This window comes from Bufo bufo, chromosome 1 (genome assembly GCF_905171765.1).
Source record: "Bufo bufo chromosome 1, aBufBuf1.1, whole genome shotgun sequence".
Lineage (NCBI taxonomy): Eukaryota > Metazoa > Chordata > Amphibia > Anura > Bufonidae > Bufo > Bufo bufo.
Window position 1 is genome coordinate 827,735,335 of NC_053389.1, and position 22,428 is coordinate 827,757,762.

At 44.8% G+C, this 22,428-nt stretch overlaps 1 protein-coding gene across 1 annotated transcript; it reads right to left on the minus strand.

The window, feature by feature from the left end:
• Nucleotides 1-1,222: 1,222 nt before the first annotated feature.
• Nucleotides 1,223-5,697, minus strand: LOC120989880 (olfactory receptor 1J4-like; the record flags this gene model as incomplete). Its single annotated transcript, XM_040418268.1, has 2 exons — nucleotides 5,491-5,697; nucleotides 1,223-2,116 (listed from the first exon to the last, which is right to left on the minus strand). Coding segments are annotated over exons 1-2 (1,101 nt in total), but the record flags the coding sequence as incomplete, so codon positions are not given.
• Nucleotides 5,698-22,428: the final 16,731 nt, after the last annotated feature.

Below are 22,428 nucleotides of genomic sequence, written 5' to 3' on the forward strand. Positions count from 1 at the left end.
GGAGATAGTATTCATAGAGAGGATACCACAGCTATTGTGAAGCGAAGTATATAACTATACAGTACAGCAGAGATAGTACATGCCTCCAGTCTGGAGAAACCAGAGGGGAAGATTGATTGCTATAGTAGAAAGCAACCCCTTATGCAACTACTTGGCATTAACCTGAGCCGTTGTAGAGGCTGCCTTGCTGTAAATGACTTGCACATTGTTGACCTTTGGACCTTTGGACCTGCTGCAGTAAAGTACTGGGTATTTGTTAAAAGAACTGATCTCATTGTGCAAACTTATAACCTACTTGCACTCAAGGGTGCTGACATCACGAACACCAGGGACCCTGCCTTCCCTGCACCTAAAACCATACCACCAAGGGCACCTCAATGAACATCTGGCAGGAGATCCCTAAACACCAGAGTGTGTCCCAAAGGAATCCAGTGCTGTCCTTCCCCTCACTGCACACTGGCCCATGGAGTTCTGCTAAACAATGAGTACCAACTACTACACCCATCATCCCACCACACTCACACATTTCACCCCTGCGGTTTCGGACACTGCATATAAAACTGGTGCCATGAACAGGATTAGAAAACAAAAAAAACAGCAGCAATGTAACAAGGAATCCAAATTTATACATGAAAAAAAATCACAATAAGACAGTTTATAGAATGTCAACGGCAATAAATAATACATCAGGATTACAGGCAGGGAATGGAGGTCTGTTGAAGACATCCCAGAAGTCAAAGAATCTGGAAACAGTGTCAAGAAACAGGTAAGTATAGCTCTCCTCACTAGTCCCACTAAATGGGGAAAGTTAGAAAAAAAAAATCTGGAAAACCTCTAATAAATAAATAAATCATAGAGTAAGCCAACCAAAAATTGTTGTAAAGATTTCATGGCTTTATATTCACAAACATCCTACACTCTGCTGCCTTTTCGATGATTACAAGAACCAGTAGACGGCAGTCATGTGTTTTATAGCACAACTAGGTGCAATCTGGATGCCTAAGAATCTGTATGAAATATGCAACTGAAGCTTCGAGACTGCCAGACTAAGCAACCCTATCTCTGGCTATGGCTTCTGTGTCACTTTCAAACTTCAGGTGTTGGGCATAGTTAGTTTTATCGTCAGATGGACCCTGTAAGCCAAGGAATCAGTAGCTGCAATCTAAATCTACTGTCAATCTAAATCTATCATTTTATTTCCTCTTGAAAAAAAAAGTTTTAGGGCTTTCATAATATCTTTATTCCTCAAACTATAGATAAAGGGGTTGATGACTGGGGTAAACATAGTGTATAGCAGTGATAGGACCTTATTGGTGGTCGATGATAGTCCTTTCGTTGGGACAACATAAACACTAAACAGAGTCCAGTAATATATGGAGACCACGATGAGGTGGGAGCTACAGGTGGAGAAGGTTTTCTTTCTGCCAGAACTGGATGGGATCCTTAGGATGGTGACAATGATATTGGTATAAGATGCTATTATGATAATGATTGGCATAATGACTACCGGTATACTTACAAAACCAACCTCGATTTTCACAATAAGGGTATCAGAGCAAGAATTTTCTAGAAGAGGAATATAATCACAGAAAAAATGGTCAAGAATATTTGGTTTACAAAATCTTAGCGTTGCCGTTGTTACGACATAAATGAGCACAAGTGTGAAAGCTACAACCCAGCATAAACAGATGAACTTCACACAATGTCCACTGGTCATAATGGAGGAGTAATGGAGGGGATTACAGATGGCCACATACCTGTCATAGGACATCACTGTGAGAATAAAGCACTCAAATAACACAAAGACACAAAAGAAATACAACTGAGTGATACAACCAGTAAAAGTAATGGTCCCCCCATTATTCAGTAGGATGTGAAGCATGTTGGGGACAATATCAGTGGGTAACAAGATGTCATTGACAGACAATTGTGAGATGAAGAAGTACATTGGGGTGTGGAGGTTCTTGCTGGTGGAAACCAAGGTGATGATCAGGAGGTTCCCACATATTGTTATAGAGTATACCACAAGGAGCAGAGAGAACAGGAAAAGTCTTAAAGGTTTACCAGCTTGAAAGCCTAAGAGGAAAAACTCTACGACCGAAGTCAGATTGTTCTCCTGTGTTTAGAGATAAAAATAAAATAAATACATTAGAATTAAGAAAAATCATAAAAATTTTAAAGACAGTGAAGTCCTTAATACAGATTAATACAATTTAATCCAACCCTCTCCAACATATTCCCTATTCTAAACATCCCTTGCCATTCAATGTAGAACAACAATGCTGCCTTCTAGAAGCCGGGGGCAACAATGTTCCGGGAAAAGTCTATGAACGGTTAGTAGTGCCCAACCAGCATTTTGAAGGATCAGTGGGAGTTCTGACAGTCGACTAAGAGATGATATGAATTACTGAGGCAGGGAAACAAATCAAAGGGTTGTAGAAAGAAAATATAATTCCAGTTCATAAAAATATATATATATATCAATCACAGTTTCCCATTTTACTGGGAAAAATTGTGAAATAAAAACACAAATCCATTTACCAATTAAGGACACAACTAAAACAAATATACATGTTGCTCTAAGCAAAGGCGATTTAACAAAGGAGGCAATGACAGTCATCACATTGTAAAGAAAATCTCTGACGCTGAATGTCTTATAAGTCATAGTCATAAGTAAGAAGATCACACCTCCTTTGGAAAATGTTTTACTTTACACCACTTCTTAAATCTTCCACATATTGTCTATGTGTAATGACAACCCTAATAAACATTTTTGTGATTGTTATAAATCTTGAAGGACATGCTGCCCAGAATATGATAGAACTTACAGCAGGTCTGGTCATGTCTTGCTATTGATGAGGATAAAGGTGTCTCCTCAGAGTTACTCTATATTTTCTTCCTTATGTAGAGCTGATCTCTCTGTGAGATGATGTGAGGTCACCAGGCACAATAACATTTCATGTCACATTCCCACCTCTATATATACACAGATAAGGTAAATTGCAGATATTGTTGGCAGTACAGCATCTCTACCAGATCTATTGGGAAAAAAAAAAAAAGTTAACTGTAAGAAATGAGCTCATTGTCCCCAAGGTCACACAAGGCAGTTTTACTACATTACATCATTAGGAATCTGCAATGTCTTAGAGTTTATAAACAGTAAGCAAAAGTAAAAAAAAAGTTAAACTTTTGAGCAACAGTAAAAGTTATTGCTGCTTGTCCTGTTCCAAGGTGGAGACTGCCATGTAAACAGCTTAAAGGGGTTTTCCAATATATTTTAACTGGTGACCTATCCTCTGGATAAGTCATCAGTATCTGATAGGTGGTTGTCCTACACCTAGGACCCCGCCAATCACCTGTTTGAGAAAGCAGTGGCACTCGAAGTAGCGCTGTGGCCTACTCTCAGCTCATCAAGCACAGCACCGGACATTGTACAGCGGCTGTGGTTGGTATTCACTTCAGTGGGCCTGAGCAACACCTAGGCCATGCGACCGATCAGTGTAATATCACATAGCCTAGGGAAAGCTGTTAGAAGGCCACAGCACTACTCAGAGCACTTGTGACTTCTCAAACAGCTGTTTGGCGGCTGTCCCCTGTGTCAGACCCCTACTGATCAGATACTGATGACCTATTTGTAGGATAAATCATTAGTTAAAATATTTAAGAAAACTCCTTTAAAACCCCTTGTAGCTACAGTAGGTGGATGTGCTGTACCCACAACCACGATTAACAGTTAAAGTAGGGATAACTCAGGGTGACACTGTGGTCAACCAGTTTTATTAATTTCTCTAAAACCAAAAATTGTAGCAATAAATTTAATATAAGTGTAAAATATCAATAAAATATAATAGACTTGTTTATAATATCACAAATCTATAGGAAGAAATGACTGTATGACAAATAATAATTGACAGTCACGTGGCTAAAACTAGATTTAAAGGAGTTGTCCAGCTTTTATTAAGTAATGGCTGTGGGGAATCGCTCTGGTAGGCAGTGTGAGCGGTCGCAGAACAGAGGCACCAAAAACAGATCCTGATCAAACTGCAGTGTTTTATTCACAAAAGCAGGTTTAATAGTTCAGTAACCAACTTCACCTTAGTTGAAAGTCCTGGTGTTCATTCACACCATGCTGCAGTTTCTGCACAAAAAGTCCAGGCGTGTGTTCACACTTGGGCAACAGGTCCACACCAAAGGTTAAGTCCAGGATTTAGTCGACCTGTTTTACCCAAACAGGTCACCAGCATTCATCCAGGAACAGGCCCCCTCCCCCGCTGCCGTCCAGCTGGCTTTTAAGACAGTTACTGTAGGTGTTGGCAAAGCCCAGACCAGCACCTAAGATCCAGGCCGGTGCTTGACCTCACCTGGCTGTCAATCAGTCCAGCAGCACATGCTGGGAGGAAAATACCTTCCCCTCCAGGCCAGACCTTTTACTGTGTCACATACCCCCTCCCTTTGTTCAACCTTAAGGGAATGAACACCTGCCAAACAGTGCACCTGGGACAGGGCATCCGGTTTCCCTGTAACTGGCCTGCTGTGTGCTCCACCGTGAACTTGAAGTTCTGCAACGACAAAAACCATCTGGTAACCCGGACATTCCTCTCTTTGGCCTGGCTCATCCATTTGAGAGGGGAGTGGTCGGTCACCAGGCGAAAGAGACTTGAGTGCCCATTTGCTAGCCAGGCATTCTCTCTCCACTATAGTGTACCTGGTCTCGGCTGGGATGAGCTTGCGGCTCAGGAAAACAATGGGATGCTCCTCACCGTTGATTTCCTGAGACAGTACAGCACCAAGGCCTACTTTGGAGGCATCAGTCTGTACCACAAACTCCTTCTTGAAGTCGGGCGTCACCAAAACTGGTGAGCTGCACAGGGCAAACTTCAAAGCTGAAAAAGCCTCTTCCGCCTGATCATCCCAGCGAACTATCACTGACTTCCGTCCCTTCAAGAGCCCTGTTAATGGCGCCGCTAAAGTAGCAAAGTGGGGAACAAAACTCATGTAATACCCCACCATCCCCAGGAACAACTTTATTTGCCTGGTTGTGACAGGTCGTGGCCAGATCCGTATCACCTCTATTTTACTCATATTGGGTTTGATGACTCCGTGCCCGATGACATAACCTAGGTATCATGTCTCCTCCAACCCTATAGCACATTCTTTTGGGGTTAGCGGTTAGCTCAGACCTCCGGACGGAGTCCACTATGGCCTGTACTTTTGCCAGGTGACTCTCCCAGTCGGTACGACAATTACTTCGAGGTAAGCCGCGGTGTACTGACGATGCGGACAAAGCACAATGTCCATTAACGGCTCGAATGTGGTGGGAGCACCATGCAGGCCGAAGGGTAACACCTTATACTGATACAGCCCCTCAGGTGTGATAAAAGCAGTTTTCTATTTGGCAACCTCCGTTAAGGGCACTTGCCAGTACCCTTTTGTGAATTCCAAGACAGAAAAATACTGTGCCTGCCTTAATCGCTCAATTAACTAATCCACCCGGAGCATGGGATAGGCATCAAATTTAGAGACCTCATTGAGTTTACAGAAATTGTTACAGAACCGTAACGTCCCATCCAGCTTGGGTATCAGGACTATTGGGCTGGCCCACTCACTCTTGGACTCCTCAATGACATCTAGCCGCAGCATCAGCTGTACTTCATCCGAGATGGTTTGTTGCCGAGCCTCGGGAACCCGGTACGGCATTAACCGGACTTTCGCCTGGGGCTCTGTGACAATATCTTGGTGGATTATTGAAGTACATACAGTGAGGTCAGAGAACACATCCGTGTTCTGACTAACAAACTCCCTGGCCTCCTGAGCTAGTTTAGAGGAAAAGCTGTCAGCAATGTGTACTGTGGCAGCCGCTTCATCTGCAACAGAAAGAGGGGCCGGAATCTCTTCCCCTAGACAAACCGTCCGCAGGCCGTTCACAGTAAAGGTCTCCCTATCCTTCCAAGGCTTCAGTAAATTGATATGGTAGACCTACTCCGGCTTCTGTCGACTTGGCTGGCATATCTTGTAATTTACGTTGCCTACTTTCTCTAGTATTTCGTAGGGCCCCTGCCACCTAGCCAGGAACTTACTGTCTACGGTCGGTACAAATACCAAGACCCGATCTCCTGGGTTAAAGTTCCGGTCCCGAGTAGAGATGTCCCGAACTATTCGCCAGCGAATAGATCCCGGCGAACATAGCTTGTTCGCGTTCGCCGCGGCGGGCGAACATATGCGATGTTCGGTCCGCCCCCTATTCGTCATCATTGTGTAAACTTTGACCCTGTACCTCACAGTCAGCAGACACATTCCAGCCAATCAGCAGCAGACCCTCCCTCCCAGACCCTCCCACCTCCTGGACAGCATCCATTTTAGATTAATTCGGAAGCTGCATTCTTAGTGAGAGGAGGGACAGTGCTGCTGCTGCTGATTTAATAGGGAAATCGATAGCTAGGCCAGTGTATTCAGTGTCCACTCCAGTCCTGAAAGACTCATCTGATTTCTGCTGTAAGGACAGCACCCCAAAAAGCCTTTTTTAGGGCTAGAACATCATTCTGCTTTTTTTTTTCCCTGTGTAATCTAATTGCAGTTGCCTGCCAGCGTGTGTGTCAGGCTCACAGCGTATACTGTGCCCACTTGCCCAGTGCCACCACTCATATCTGGTGTCACAGTAGCTTGCATTTAAAAAAAGCAACAACTTTTTTGACTGTAATATAAAAGCAGTCAGTTGCCGGCACGAGCGTGTGTTTCATGCCCTGCAAGTGCACAGTGTCACCAGCGCAACTCATATCTTGTGTCACATTCGATTACATTTAAAGAAAAACAACAATTTTGACTGTGAATAAATAGCAGTCAGTTGCACAGACGTGTTTGTGTGTTTAAGGCCCAGCTGCCAGTCCATAGTGTCACTTCAGGCAAACTCACATCTGGTGTCACAGTAGCTTGCACGCATAGTACAACTTAACTAATCTAAAAAAAATGACAGGCAGAGGCAGGCCACCCCGCAGGAGCGGTCGTGGTCGTGGTGCTGTGATTCCCTTTGGCCCTAGAATAATGCCCAGTGTTCAGAGGCCACGAACGCTGAACTCGAAAAGTTCTTAGGACATAGTTGACTGGCTAACACAGGAAACCCAATCGTCTATCGCCTTCAGCAGTTCCTGCTCATCTGCCCACAGTCAGGTGTCTGTCAAGGACATGTTTGAGCGTAAGAAGCCAATGTCACAAAGTCACCCCCTTGCCCGGCGTCTGACAGCTGGCTTGTCTGAACTCTTAGCCCGCCAGCTTTTACCATACAAGCTGGTGGATTCTGAGGCCTTCAAAAAAAAATTAGCTATTGGGACACCGCAGTGGAAGGTACCCGGACGAAATTTCTTTGCACAAAAGGCAATCCCCAACATGTACTCGATTGTGCAAAAGGAAGTAATGGCATGTCTGGCACACAGTGTTGGGGCAAGGGTCCATCTGACCACTGATACCTGGTCTGCAAAGCACGGTCAGGGCAGGTATATCACCTACACTGCGCATTGGGTAAACCTGCTGACGGCTGCCAAGCATGGAATGCGTGGCTCTGCAGAGGAGTTGGTGACACCGCCACGACTTGCAGGCAGGCCTGCTGCCACCTCCTCTACTCCTCCTACTCCATCCTCTTCCATAACCTCCTCGGCTGAGTCCTCTTCTGCTGCTGCGTCTTGCTCCACATCAACGGCACTCCCCCCAGCTCCCCAGGGGCTATTCCACATCCCGGATACGACAGTGTCACGCCGTCTTGCGGTTGATTTGCCTGAAAGCAGAGAGTCACACCGGACCAGCACTCCTGTCCGCCCTGAACGCACAGGAGGATCCGTGGCTGACTCCGCACCAACTGGAGATCGGCAAAGTGGTGTGTGACAACGGAAGCAATTTGTTGGCGGCATTGAATTTGGGCAAGTTGACACATGTGCCATGCTTGGCACATGTGTGTAATCTGATCGTACAACGCTTTGTGCATAAGTACCCAGGCTTCCAGGACGTCCTGAAGCAGGCCAGGAAGGTGTGTAGCCATTTCATGCGTTCCTACACGGCCATGGCACACTTTTCAGATATCTAGCGGCGAAACAACATGCCAGTGAGGCGCTTGATTTGCGACAGCCAGACACATTGGAATTCAACACTCCTAATGTTCGACCGCCTGCTCCAACAAGAAAAAGCAGTCAACGAGTATTTGTATGACCAGGGTGCTAGGACAGCCTCTGCGGAGCTGGGAATTTTTTTGCCACGTTACTGGACGCTCATGCGCAATGCCTGTAGGCTCATGCGTCCTTTTGAGAAGGTGACAAACCTAGTCAGTCGAACCGAAGGCACCATCAGCGACCTCATCCCATTTGTTTTCTTCCTAGAGCGTGCATTGCGAAGAGTGCTGGATCAGGCCGTAGATGAGCGTGAAGAGGAAGAGGAAGAGTTGTGGTCACCATCACCACCAGAAACAGCATTATCAGCATCGCTTGCTGGACCTGCGGCAACGCTGGAAGAGGAGTGTGAGGAAGAGGAGTCAGAGGAGGAATGTGGCTTTGAGGAGGAGGAGGAAGACCAACCACAACAGGCATCCCAGGGTGCTCTTTGTCACCTATCTGGTACCCGTGGTGTTGTACGTGGCTGGGGTGAAGAACATACCTTCAGTGAGATCACTGAGGACGAGGAACGGGACATGAGTAGCTCGGCATCCAACCTTGTGCAAATGGGGTCTTTCATGCTGTCATGCCTGTTGAGGGACCCTCGTATAAAAAGGCTGAAGTAGAACGACCTGTACTGGGTGGCCACGCTACTAGACCCCCGGTATAAGCAGAAAGTGGCTGAAATGTTACCGAATTACCGGAAGTCGGAAAGGATGCAGCAGTTCCAAAATAAATTAAAAAGTATGCTTTACACAGCGTATAAGGGTGATGTCACAGCACAACGGGAATCTAACAGGGGAAGAGGTGAAAGTAATCCTCCTCCTTCCACGACCACGCCGGCAAGGACAGGACGCTTTACAGACGTGTTGCTGATGGAGGACATGCAGAGCTTTTTAAGTCCTACGCATCGCCACAGCCCTTCTGGGTCCACCCTCAGAGAACGACTCGACCGACAGGTAGCAGACTACCTCGCCTTAACTGCAGATATCGACACTCTGAGGAGCGATGAACCCCTTGACTACTGGGTGTGCAGGCTTGACCTGTGGCCTGAGCTATCCCAATTTGCGATAGAACTTCTGGCCTGCCCCGCTTCAAGTGTCCTGTCAGAAAGGACCTTCAGTGCAGCAGGAGGTATTGTCACTGAGAAGAGAAGTCGCCTAGGTCAAAAAAGTCTAGATTACCTCACCTTTATTAAGATGAATGAGGGATGGATCCCGAAGGGACTGACAGTGGGCGATACATTCGACTAAAAAAGGCCTTATGAGATGAGCTGCCTTGGGCTAAAAATGGTCCACACGCTGCTGTATTTTTTCTCTGAATGCCGGATGACTTGCGTGACTTATTCGCCACCAACTAGGGTTCAAGCCGCAATGTTTTAGGGCACTTTCTGCCTGGGAAATATCAATTTTTCTGGCCGCTGCTAGCAGCAGCTGCAACAATACCTAATTTTTCAGGCATGTGTACATGCCTAATTTTTCTGGCCTCTGGTGCTGCAAACAAAAAAAAAGGCACATACATGTGTCAATTCCCCTTCGTGATTGTTACCTTGTTGTGGTGAAGGGGCTTGCGTATCACAATGAAGGGACCACCTCTATGAGTGTGTTGGCAATGGCAATGTTGGCACACCCCAGATGATAAGGTAGTTTCATTGTGAACAGACTAAAAGCGATCGGCTGGATAATTTTGCATAGAAAAAACATTAATTTTCTTTGTGATCATCTAAGGTGATCATTAAAGCCTACTAGGCCAACAATGGGCCCACACTGCAGAATCATTGTTTTCTGGGTCACTTAACTGTCACTGAACTACCTCAGCACAACCATAGGCTTTGAAAAACACCCATCGCCTGCAATCTCCCAAACGTGCGCACGAGCACAGTCATCACTACACCAAGATTGACGCATAGAGGTATAAAATTTATGTCATGAGTGTGTCAACTATATTGACAACTCTTTGCGGTTGTCTAAAATCTATTCCATACACGTCCCCTGATAGAGGACGTAACAGGGATTAAACTGAATAGTACTACTTAACACACCTTATAATAACGCAGAGGGAGGCAACACAGAGAGAGGAGTCTGAAGAAGAGGAGTCAGAGGAGGAAGGTGGCTTTGAGGAGGTGGAAGATCAACCACAGCAGGCATCCCAGGGGGCTTCTTGTCACCTTTTGGGGACCCTTGGTGTTGTACGTGGCTGGGTAGAGGAAGAGACCTTCAATGACGTCAGTGAGGACAAGGAACGGGACATGGCTAGCTTGGTATCCAACCTTGTGCAAATGGGGAGTTTGCGGTTGTGCAAATGGACTGTTGTTTGCGGTGCGTTAAACGGGGAGTTTGGTCTGTCACCGTGAAGCGGGCGTAACCCTTACACTACCTGATCGATACAACATCATACCTGATGTTTTAAAGCATGTTATTCTAAACAATTTAGGAATGTTAGGTGATTTATGCCCTTTATGGTTTAAAACCAGACTCTGTGTCAACTATGTAATTTTTCATGGGAGTTTTGCCATGGATCCCCCTCCGGCATGCCACAGTCCAGGTGTTAGTCCCCTTGAAACAACTTTTCCATCACTATTGTGGCCAGAAAGAGTCCCTGTGGGTTTTAAAATTCGCCTGCCTATTGAAGTCTATGACGGTTCACCCGGTTCGCCCGTTCGCGAACATTTGCGAAAATTCGCGCTCGCCGTTCGCGAACGGAAAATTTTATGTTCGCGACATCTCTTGTCCTGAGCCACTCGATTATAGACCTGACTCTGGGCTCGCTGAGCTGCCTCCTTATGCTCTTTAACCAGTGGCAACACTGTCTCTATCCATTCTTGCATTTTGGTGACATATTCGATGACACTGTTATGCAGAGTGGGTTGTTGTTCCCACGCCTCCTTGGCTATGTCCAGCAGCCCTCGGGGATGTCTACCATATAGCAGTTCGAAGGGCGAGAACCCGGTAGAGGCCTGCAGCACCTCTCTCACTGCGAACATTTGATAGGGCAGAAGAAGGTCCCAGTCCCTCTCATCTTTGGACACCACTCTTTTTAGCATATTTATTTAAAGTTTGGCATCCGCCTCCCTGCGTTTGCCTGCTCCAAGCCACCATTAGTGGGGATTCGCTCTGGTAGGCAGGGTGAGTGGTCGCAGAACAGAGGCACCAAAAACAGATCCTGATCAAACTGCAGTAACATAGTACATAGTAACATAGTACATAAGGCCGAAAAAAGACATTTGTCCATCCAGTTCGGCCTGTTATCCTGCAAGTTTATCCAGAGGAAGGCAAAAAAAAAACTGTGAGGTAGAAGCCAATTTTCCCCACTTTAGGGGAATAAAAAATTCCTTCCCGACTCCAATCAGGCAATCAGAATAACTCCCTGGATCAACGACCCCTCTCTAATAGCCAAAGCCTGTAATATTATTACACACCAGGCACCTCTTGAATTCCTTTATTGAACTCACCATCACCACCTCCTCAGGCAGAGAGTTCCATAGTCTCACTGCTCTTACCGTAAAGAATCCTCTTCTATGTTTGTGTACAAACCTTCTTTCCTCCAGACGCAGAGGATGTCCTCTCGTCACAGTCACAGTCCTGGGGATAAATAGCTGATGGGATAGATCTCTGTACTGACCCCTGATATATTTATACATATTAATTAGATCTCCCCTCAGTATAACCCTAATGTTGATAATCTTTCAGGGTACTGTAGTTGCCCCATTCCAGTTATTACTTTAGTTGCCCTCCTCTGGACCCTCTCCAGCTCTGCTATGTCTGCCTTGTTCACAGGAGCCCAGAACTGTACACAGTACTCCATGTGTGGTCTGACTAGTGATTTGTAAAGTGGTAGGACTATGTTCTTATCACGGGCATCTATGCCCCTTTTGATGCAACCCATTATCCTATTGGCCTTGGCAGCAGCTGCCTGACACTGGTTTTTGCAGCTTAGTTTGCTGTTTATTAAAATTCCTAGATCCTTTTCCATGTCAGTGTTACCGAGTGTTTTACCATTTAGTATGTACGGGTGACTTGCATTATTCCTTCCCATGTGCAAACCTTTACATTTGTCAGTGTTAAACCTCATCTGCCACTTATCTGCCCAAGCCTCCAATCTATCCAGATCCCTCCGTAGTAGTATACTGTTTTATTCACACAATTAGGTTTAAAAGTTCAGTAATCAACTTCACCTTAGTTGAAAGTCCTGGTGTTCATTCACACCATGCTGCAGTTTTTGCACAAAGAGTCCAAGTCCAGTCGTGCGTTCACACTTGGGCAACAGGTCCACACCAAAGGTTAAGTCCAGGATTTAGTCAACCTATTTTACCCAAACAAGTCGCAAGCATTCATCCAGGAACAGGCCTCCTCCCCCTTCTGCCATCCAGCTGGCTTTTAAGACAGTTACTGTAGGTGTCGGCAAAGCCCAGACTGGCACCTAAGATCGAGTCCGGTGCTTGACCTTTCCTGGCTGTCAATCAGTCCAGCAGCACATGCTGGGAGAAAAATACCTTCCCCTCCAGACCAGACCTTTTACTGTGTCAAATGGCCTCTACACAGGACAGGCCATCACTAGCTGATTGGCAAAGGGCTGACACCCCACACTTCCACTGATCCGCTAAAAGTCAGTGCCAGAACGACGGAGCACTGTCAACTGTGTAGTGCAGGGGGGTTGTCACTACAGTGCTGCTCCCATTGAAGCAGATATGTTTACAGGTTCAAGAGAACATCAGCATCAGAATTTTACACACGAGGGACATGCTGAGCAGAAAAACAGATTTTAAAATGTTGACACCTAACAACTAACCACCTTAGATTCACCAGAAACTGCTATGAAGAATAAGTATGGTTAACAACATGGATCACAGACAAATTATCTGTCCAAAACCACCTTTGATTTCACCATGTGATCCTCCAACCCTTATCTACCCAATCCTTAAAGGGGACCTTTCACCGATTCTTACCCTATGAACTAACTATACAGATATGTAGAGCGGCGCCCGGGGATCTCACTGCACTTACTATTACCCCCGGGCGCCGCTCCGTTCTCCTGCTATGCCCTCCGGTATCTCCGCTCACTAAGTTATAGTAGGCGGAGATACCAGTCCCTAAGTTATGGTAGGCGGAGTCTGCCCTAGCGCTGGCCAATCGCAGCGCAGAGCTCACAGCCTGGGAGGTTATTTTCTCCCAGGCTGTGAGCTCTGCAATGCGATTGGCCAGCGCTAGCGCAGACTCCGCCTACCATAACTTAGTGAACGGAGATACCGGAGGGCATAGCAGGAGAACGGAGCGGCGCCCGGGGATAATAGTAAGTGCAGTGAGATCCCCGGGCGCCGCTCCACATGTCTGTATACTTAGTTCATAGTGTAAGAATCGGTGAAAGGTCCTCTTTAAGGGAAGCATCCGCACAACCAAGATGGACCAAATATTGTACCGAAGCCTTTAGAAACTGCAGGATCTGTGAATAATTCAAAGCTTGTGTTTGAAACCAGATTAACCCTAAAACAAGTGTGACCACTGTACAAAGCCAAAAAGTTATGCCACACTAAAATGTGTCAGGTGTCCTCCATCAACCTACAGCTTGATGCTAGTCAGCAGAATGGATGTATACAATGCAACTGAAGAAGCAGCAGCATCCTTCAGCCCAACACACCCAACGGTTCTTGGGAGCTCTACTGAAAAACCTACTAAAGTTCAAAAGATATAATTTATTGTTAAAGCACAACAAAGAAAACAACAACAACCACACATCTTCTCTGGCTCACTGTCCACGTTTAACCCAGTCACAGAAGAAAAAGTCTCCAGGCTCCTCTCTTCTTCTCGTCCTACCACATGAACTTCTGACCCCATTCCCTCACACCTACTCCAGGCTGTCTCTCCAGATGTCACCACTCACCTAACAACAACTTTTTCAACCTCTCTCTCTCTTCTGGTATCCCCTCTTTTTTCACACACTATCATTACTCCATTATTTAAAAAAAGCCTTCTCTTGACCCTTCCTTCACAACTAACTACAGACCAGTCTCCAATCTCCCCTTCATCTCTAAAATCCTGTAGTATCGTGTCTTCTCTTGCCTCATACACTATCTCTCCACTAACTCTATTGTTGATTCATTACAATCTGGTTTCTGCACCCTACATTCTACAGAAACTTCCCTCACCAAAGTGACAAATGACCTCCTAACAGCAAAATGCAACTGTTACTACTCTCTGCAGCTTTTGACAGCACACGCGCGACCCCTGCTCCCATTTATTTCTATGGGTCAGACGGAAATAGCCGAGCCAGCGCTCGGCTATTTTTGGCGGACCCATTGAAAGGAATGGAGGCTGGCTGCGCATGCGCAGTTCGCCCTCCATTCATTTTCCTGCTCCGTTCTTGTTGTAGGTGCAGGTCCCGCACCTATCAGACAATGGGGGCATATCCTAGGGATATGCCCCCATTGTATGTGATGGTAAAACCCCTATAATGCAGCAGCCAGGGTCACCTCTAACCGCTCTTCTAATGCCTCCACTCTGTGCCAGTCATTGCACCATTCGTCCATACCATATAGAATCCAATTTAAACTGCTTATTTTCACCCACAAAGCTCTACGCAGTGCTGCACACCCCTACATCTCCTCCCTCATCTCAGTCTAACACCCTACCCGTGCTCTACGATCTGAAAATGATTTACGACTGATATCCGCCATAATCCGAACCTCTTACTCCCAGCTCCAAGACTTCTCCCGAGCCGCACCAGTTCTCTGAAAAGCCCTACCCCAGGAAATTAGGTTAAATCACTATATACACAGTTTTAGGCGCTCCCTAAAAGCACATCTTTTTAGGGTGGCCTATTACATCCCCTGATCTAACTCCTCTCCATATATAACCTATTTATCATAATTTCCTGAACCTGATCCTTCACCAATCTCTCCACCGCACCCATGCACCCAAAAGCACTACAGATATCGGCTGGTGACTGGCACATGCAGCTTTATATCTACTCCCCTATTTTCCCAAGATGGCTGAACCATTGCACAAAACAAGCACTTTTACCTTTTGTGTCAACCCATCTCCTCATAGATTGTAAGCTCTTGTGAGCAGGGTCCTCATTCATCTTGTTCTAATTATTGACTTGGCTGTTGCTATTTTTGTACATGAACAATGTATGATTGCGCTATATAAATAAAGATTATTATTAGTAAAAAGAAAAACACAGTGAGGTCCGTGTGGTGAAAGGTGAAATGTGCAGACAGTCTCTTCTTCATCATTAGTGATCAGCAAATTTCTTATAAAGATGAGCAAATCGATTCATAACAAACTGGGCTCATTATGAATTTCACAAAAAATTGTCCGTCAAACGAACTTGAAACCTTTTGGGTTTGCGTTGAATGAATCCAGTAAAATGACACTTTTTTGCATTTTTCATGTTCCAAAGCTTCTAAAAATTGTCCCTTTTCAGGGTCCAGATGAGGTTTAAACAAACATGATATTATCGAAAAAAAAGTGGATTATTGGGCGACCAAGCATCCAAAAATTATGCCTTGACAGGGTCAGAATGCTGCCCGTACGAGCAGCAGCAGTGAAGTGTGGATGTGGAAAGGGTTGGAAAATAAGAGGCACATGGCCTCGATAGTAGTGGCAGACATAGCATGGAACAGACAAGGCAGTAGATCGGCTGTCTATGGTGTTGGTAGTAGTAGTAGTGGTGGTAGTAATAAAGGTAGTGGTAGTGGTAGTAGTGACAGATATGTAGTGTTAATAGTGGTGGCAGTAGTGGATTAGCAGAGAGTAGTGGCAGCTGAGGTGGTAGTGGCAGCAGGGGCAGCCATATCGTGCATGTTGGCAGGCAAGCAGCAGAAGCCATACGGAACATGATGGTAGGCAGGCCATAGTAGTGGCATGATGGAGGCAGCAGCAGCCGTACAAAATGGTAGGCAGGCAGCAGCAGCAGTAACATGATGGTGGTAGTGGCACGATGGAGGCAGCAGCAGCTATACAGAACATCATGGTAGGCAGGCAGGCAACATGATGGTAGGCAGGATAGCTAGCAGGCAGACAACAACAGTGGCAAGATGGGGCACCATCAGAAAGGCCAGATCTATTGATCGGCCTCAGCCGGATGAGTGTGAAAATCCTCCACAATCCAGGCTTAGTTTATTTTCATAAAAGTGATGTTTTGGACAACGGCAGAGAACAACTTGATGCCTTTGGTTGATACCACGCCCCTTGCGGCACTGAAGACCCTCTCCGAGATGACACTGGAGGCTGGCCAAGAAAGATAGCGTGCCAGTTTGGACGACTGTTCCACTGACTGCACATAAATCCTTGGGTTCAGGGAACAAGGAATGACCAGGAAGGAAGGCAAGAGTGTAGGTAGGCCTCAACCTGGACCTTGAGGTGGAAGGTCTCAAATTTCTCCTTTGCTTCAGCCTGGAGTGGCATGAGAGAAAATTCCTCCATTATGTTGAGGCGACTAAACTGGCTGCTGTTGCAGCCTCTGCTACTTGGGGTGGCGGGAGGTAGGTGACTCTGCAGGGGGTATAGTGGTGCCTCCCTTTCAGACATGTTGGTGGCAGGTATCTACTCGCTGAAAGCTGAGTACACAATGTTTCCTAGTCATAATGTAATTTGGCCTCCCTTTTGGAGGCAGAAAACATTCCCCCATTTTTCTTAGTGAGGGTTTAAAAGCATGTCTATCCAGTAATTATCTTACTGCTTGATGTCAAACATACACCTGTCATGGTAGTATGCAAGCAAGTACAGCTAATCATTCTAGCCAGTGTCCTCAAGGAGCTAGTTATTTCCAACTCTGCTTCCCACTGAGACAATTGGATGTTGTGGCCAGTGTCACCATCATCATCCTCCAATCCCGCCCCACCTTCTCCTCCAGGGGCAGCTCCTCATCCTCCTCCTCCATGGGGGTCCCCAACAGCTACAGGGTAGACAGTAAGATGCAATATCTGTTCATCTCCATCTGTCATCCCCTGAGTCATAAGCAGCAGTGCCTGTTCTAAGATAAATATGAGAGGGATGAGGGACAACAAAAGCATGAATAGCATGAGCTGCCACTGCCCAACCTGTAAATAACCTGCAGTCAAAATCATTTATGGCTTTCTGCTGCTCATACAGACGCTCTAGCATGAGCAATGTTGAATTCAAGCAAGCTAGAACATTGCAGATTAAGTGGTGTTGCTGCAAAGTGTTCTGTCCCTGCAAGTCCAGGAGAGAATTCCTCGCCACGTTAGAATGGCTGAAATGTGAGGACAGTCTCCTGGACATTGCCAACACCTTGCACAAGCCACTGTACTTTTTTTAAAAGCATTGCGCGACTAGGGACAATATGTGTGCCATGCAGGGAGCATGTGTTACTTCTAGAGATGAACAAAGTTTTCAAAAATTCACCTAGACATTTGGTTTGTTACAAATTAAATTGTCACAAAATTTGTTAAATCAGGTCTATCCCAGCCTAGGCAGGGAGAGTGTAAATCAGTGTAAATCAGTGTGCATTGCACCAACATGCATAGTAAATCCTGTCTGGTAGTGAAACAGTTACTGTGCATCAGAATGACAGACAGGTTACATACACAGATATGCACAAAATCAAAACATAATGCTGTGCGTCCCTGCAGCTGTGTCCAAGTGACTCTTAAGTGAAATGAATAATAAAGACATGGAGACAGTGACAATAAAGTAGTAGATAAAAATAAAAGGTTCTTTTAATCCATGTTGTGCAAACATGTGCTTTTGAATCCCTTCTGTTAGCTGTAGAATGACTGCATCATTATTAGATTTAGTTAATACTTCATTTATTTGGTCAGTTATTTTAATCATTTATTGTCAGCCGAAAGCAGGTGAAGGTCAAACCCACAGAACAGGTGTGGATCTGTTTGGGTTGGACTGAGCCGTGCAGTGACCCAAGAGTCAAGTAGTGGCCCGTGGCATAGTGAGGAGAATTTCAGCAGTAAGGTTGTATTAACGTCACTGTTTATTTTTCCCTCCTTCTGATCCATCAGATGAACAGGCGCAAAAAAAAAGTGGATCCGGTATTTTGAGCATCTGCCTTCACACTGTCAGTGTTTGGTCAGCATTTGATCAGTATTTGTAAGGCAAAAAAAGGAATGGGTCCAAAACAGAGATAAAAATCTGATGGAAATATTTTCATCTGTTCTGTTTTTTGGACCCACTCTTGCTTTTGGCTTCCAGAAATTCATACTGCAATATATTCACTGTGTGATAGAGGCCTCATGCGTATTGGCCATTTGCCTCTGAAATTGGTGTTATTCAGATGGAAAATAAGTCTTGCATGCAGGATTTTAATGACCTTTATCACGCTGTCAGTATTTGGTCAGTTTTTGTATCAGTATTTGATCAGTATTGGTAAGGAAAAAACAGGAGTGGGTCTAAAACAGAGATGACAAGTGATGGAAATGTTTGCATGTCTTCTGTGTTTTGGACCCACTCCTGCTTTTGGCTTCCAAATCCTGATGCAAAATACTGACCGTGTGATAAAGGACTTATAGATGATCAAATGACAAGACCTTTTTTAGTTATTTTTTTTGTTTTCTGTTCTTCTGACGGATCAGAAGAACATAAAAATAAATGGTGATGTCAATACTAGTGTTGATCGAGCACCAAAGTGCTCGGGCCAAACACATTGGGATGCTCAGGTGCTCTACAGAGCACCCGAGTACAATGGAAGTCAATGGGAGAACCCGAGCATTAAACAAGACACCCCCTGCTCTGTAGAGAAGAGGGTGTCTGGTTCATAGAAAAAGGTTAGACATTGATGGAAACAGCATGTTGAGGACATCAGGATGCATCTTGGACTCTTATGACATACAATAGACAACCACACAAAGGCTATTTGCTAAAAGCTGGATATGTGCAAGCCAATAAACCATCCATGAGACAGATAAAGTCAGCATACCTTTCAATGGCAACCTTGTACACTATGAGACATTTAAAACCAGCCCTCATCTGACTTAAAGCCAGTAAGCCCCAAAGTTGCTTCATAACTGTTGGATGGCTTGGGTGGACCTGCGCACCTATATCAATATCATTAGGGCGACAAAAAGTTTTCTGATTGTCCTAACATAATATTCAATAACCTTTCTATACAGTTTTGTCATGTAAACTCATTTGCATAAACATAAGCATATGGGAAAGACATGGATGGAAAATTTGCGATAAAAATTCGCGATTAGCATATTCGCAATCTACACTACTCATAAACAGCGCTATTTATTGGATTCATAGTTTTGTCATTCGACTATGCAACCAATAACATATAAAGCATCATCAATTCTTACATAAAGAGGCTACACGACAATAAATCCACATGAACTCCGAAATGAGACACTGTACACCTCCAGGAATACCTATAATAAAAAGAAAACTTTAAACCACATCACCTACGTATATTGAAGGGGGGGGGGGGGAATGTTTAGGGAAAGGATTATTGTCACTGTGTATATGTGTTTTATCTTTGTTTTCACTGCACATATCTGTAAAAAAGGAAGATGACCTAAAATTTGATCCAATATGTACCTAATAAAATGTATTTAAATAAAAAAGACTATGAAACCAATAGATGGCGCTGTTCATGAGTCATGAACAGCACCATCTATTGGATTCATAGTCTTGTCATAAGACTATGAATCCAATGAAGGACACTGTTTATGAGTAGTATTGATTGCAAATATTCTAATCGCAAATTTTTATAGCAAATTTTCCATGCAAATGGTGTTTCAACTAAAAAATCACGCAGATTCAGCTAATTTGCATATGCCCACGATTATGCAAATGAGTTTACATGACAAAACTGTATAGAAAGGTTATTGAATATTATGTTAGGACAATCAGAAAACTTTTTGTCACCCTAATGATAATGATCTAGGTGTGCAGGTCCACCCAAGCCATCCAACAGTTATGAAGCAACTTTGAGGCTTATTGGCTCTCATTCAGATGAGAGCTGGTTTTGAATGTCTCATAGTGCACAAGGCCGCTATTGTAAGGTATGCTGACTTTATCTGTCTTATGGATAGATTGTTGACTTGCACATACCCGGCTTTTGGCAAATAGCCTTTGTGTTGTTGTCATATGTCATAGGTAATGGGAGTCCAGGATGTATCCAGACATCCTCCCCATGCTGTTTATAAGCCATTTTGGTGGTGTTTCTGCAGTAAGCCGGATTGGGACAGATGCACACTGGCGCAAAATTAATGGTTTTTAGTTCGTGACGCCAATTGCAGCTTGCGCAGGTACTGTAACAGGGCCCTTTAAGATGTTATAGCTCACGTACCAGGTTAGGAATGCCAGAGGGGGATATTATCTAGTGTCAACGGTGTCTCCTACCTGTAGTACGGCTGAACTCCTGTATCCTGGCTCACATGCAATAAATTAAGTGATGCAAATAGGAATGATGGAATTCCACACAGATAATAGGGTCCAACTTGTCTTTACTTGATGTTATAAGTGGCAGCTTTAGATCCATATAATTTACAGCAATAGTCTTGGGGTCCCAGCAGGTGTTGGCAATATGTGGCAGGAATTATATATATATATTCTGCATCTGAACATACGCCTATAGATCTGGCAGGTATCTGTCTTCTGCTCTGTCTTGGGTTCTGCTTGGTTTGGTCCTGACTAGCTATGGATGTACTTATCTTCTCCTTGTTCTGGAATCTGTACTTACAGGACTGCTCGCAGGGAATGGTGGTTTCGTCCTGGAGATCTAGAAGTTCTGAAGTTGCTGCTTTCTTTGTCATCCAGCTGAGGTAAGGAACTCAGGCTGGGAATGTTACTTTGGGCCTCAGGTTAGGCCTGAATCCTTTGTTGGGATCCCTGTTTTCTGGGAGCTCCTATTCACACAGCCTGCCCCAACAGGGGGTGGCTGGAACACTGCCTAGAACCTTCTGTCCTCCCTCTGAAGTAAGAGTGGGAACATTCCACTCCTCCTCAGATGGGGGCAGCTAGCCTGGAATGGTCTATTCCAGTCTAGGTATACTAACTTTCTTACAGACTATCTGCTACATACTGCTGCCACCTGCTGGTGTACATGGAAATTACAGCAAATATATAAAATACAGATAAATACATGGCAATGCACAGTGAGATTACATCAGATATTAACACATTCACATCTTAACATAATGAAGCTGGGTGACAGAGTTTAGTGACATACTCTGGGATGTTACATACCCGCTTACTTTAAGTGAAGCCGTCCTCGGCGCAAGATAGGCGGTAAAGGAATAAGCTCTAGGTACCCAATTAATACAAAGTGCTGCGTGAATTTACATATAAGACATTACATAGACAAACATTTAACGGTTTCCTCGAGGTTCCTGCCCGCTAGCATAAGGTGTTCAACACACAGTTTCCTTATCTTGGTATAACCAGTGAACCTATAACTGCACAAAGCATGCATCGCTGACTGACTTTGTATGTTCTGGATCCTTCAAACATCAAAGAAAGCATGGGGGTGTCTTTACTCCGTAATCCCACCATTGTGTAATGCAAAGCCCGCAAATAGAAGGGTGGCGTTATCCTGTTTTCCCTTCCCTGCATCATAGCCTGAAGAAATTTGGCTTATAGCACGATCACTATGATGACTAAGAGGAAGCTAAGTTGTGGCTCTAAGGTTTGAGGCGCCTTACCTTAGGCAAAAAGGCTCAGAAGGGGAGGTATGCGTCGTCTCCGTGTCTTCTGGCAATGTCACAGGAGGAGGGTCTTTAATCCCGTGCGCTCCTGGAAATGAGACACCTCCGGATGGGAACAATCCGGAACATTTAACATTCGGGAAGGAGCAGCCTAGGGCTTCTAACGATTCCAGAAGCAGCAGGGGTACCTGTGTAACTAGACCTGTCAGGACTTACCATTTGGTCCTACCCTGGGTACCTATAGGTATACTTCACCGGGTGTAGGCCATTGGTGTATAACGTCCGTATAATGACAGTCCGTGTAAGGGGGAGAGAACAAGAGCTGTAAAAAGGCACACTTTAGGTAAGTTGCTACAATTTTTGTTAAGTGCAATGGTAAGTGCAATCATTTTGATCAGTGCATAATTTCACATTGTGGCACCTGGAGAGATAATACACACAATGGGCAGGATACTTTCACGTTACATAACATTTGTAATCTGGTTACAATGACATAAGTTATAAAGTGCAAGCTTTTATGTTGCAATAAAACATTTTATAAAATAGTGCAATTTTATAAGTGCAAGGATAGGCTCAACAATAACTTGAGTCCGTATTCCTGGAAGTGCTTGAAGTAGAATCCTCTGGAATCTGATAAAAGTTCTCTTGCAATCCACAGGGCAAAAGAGTCACTTG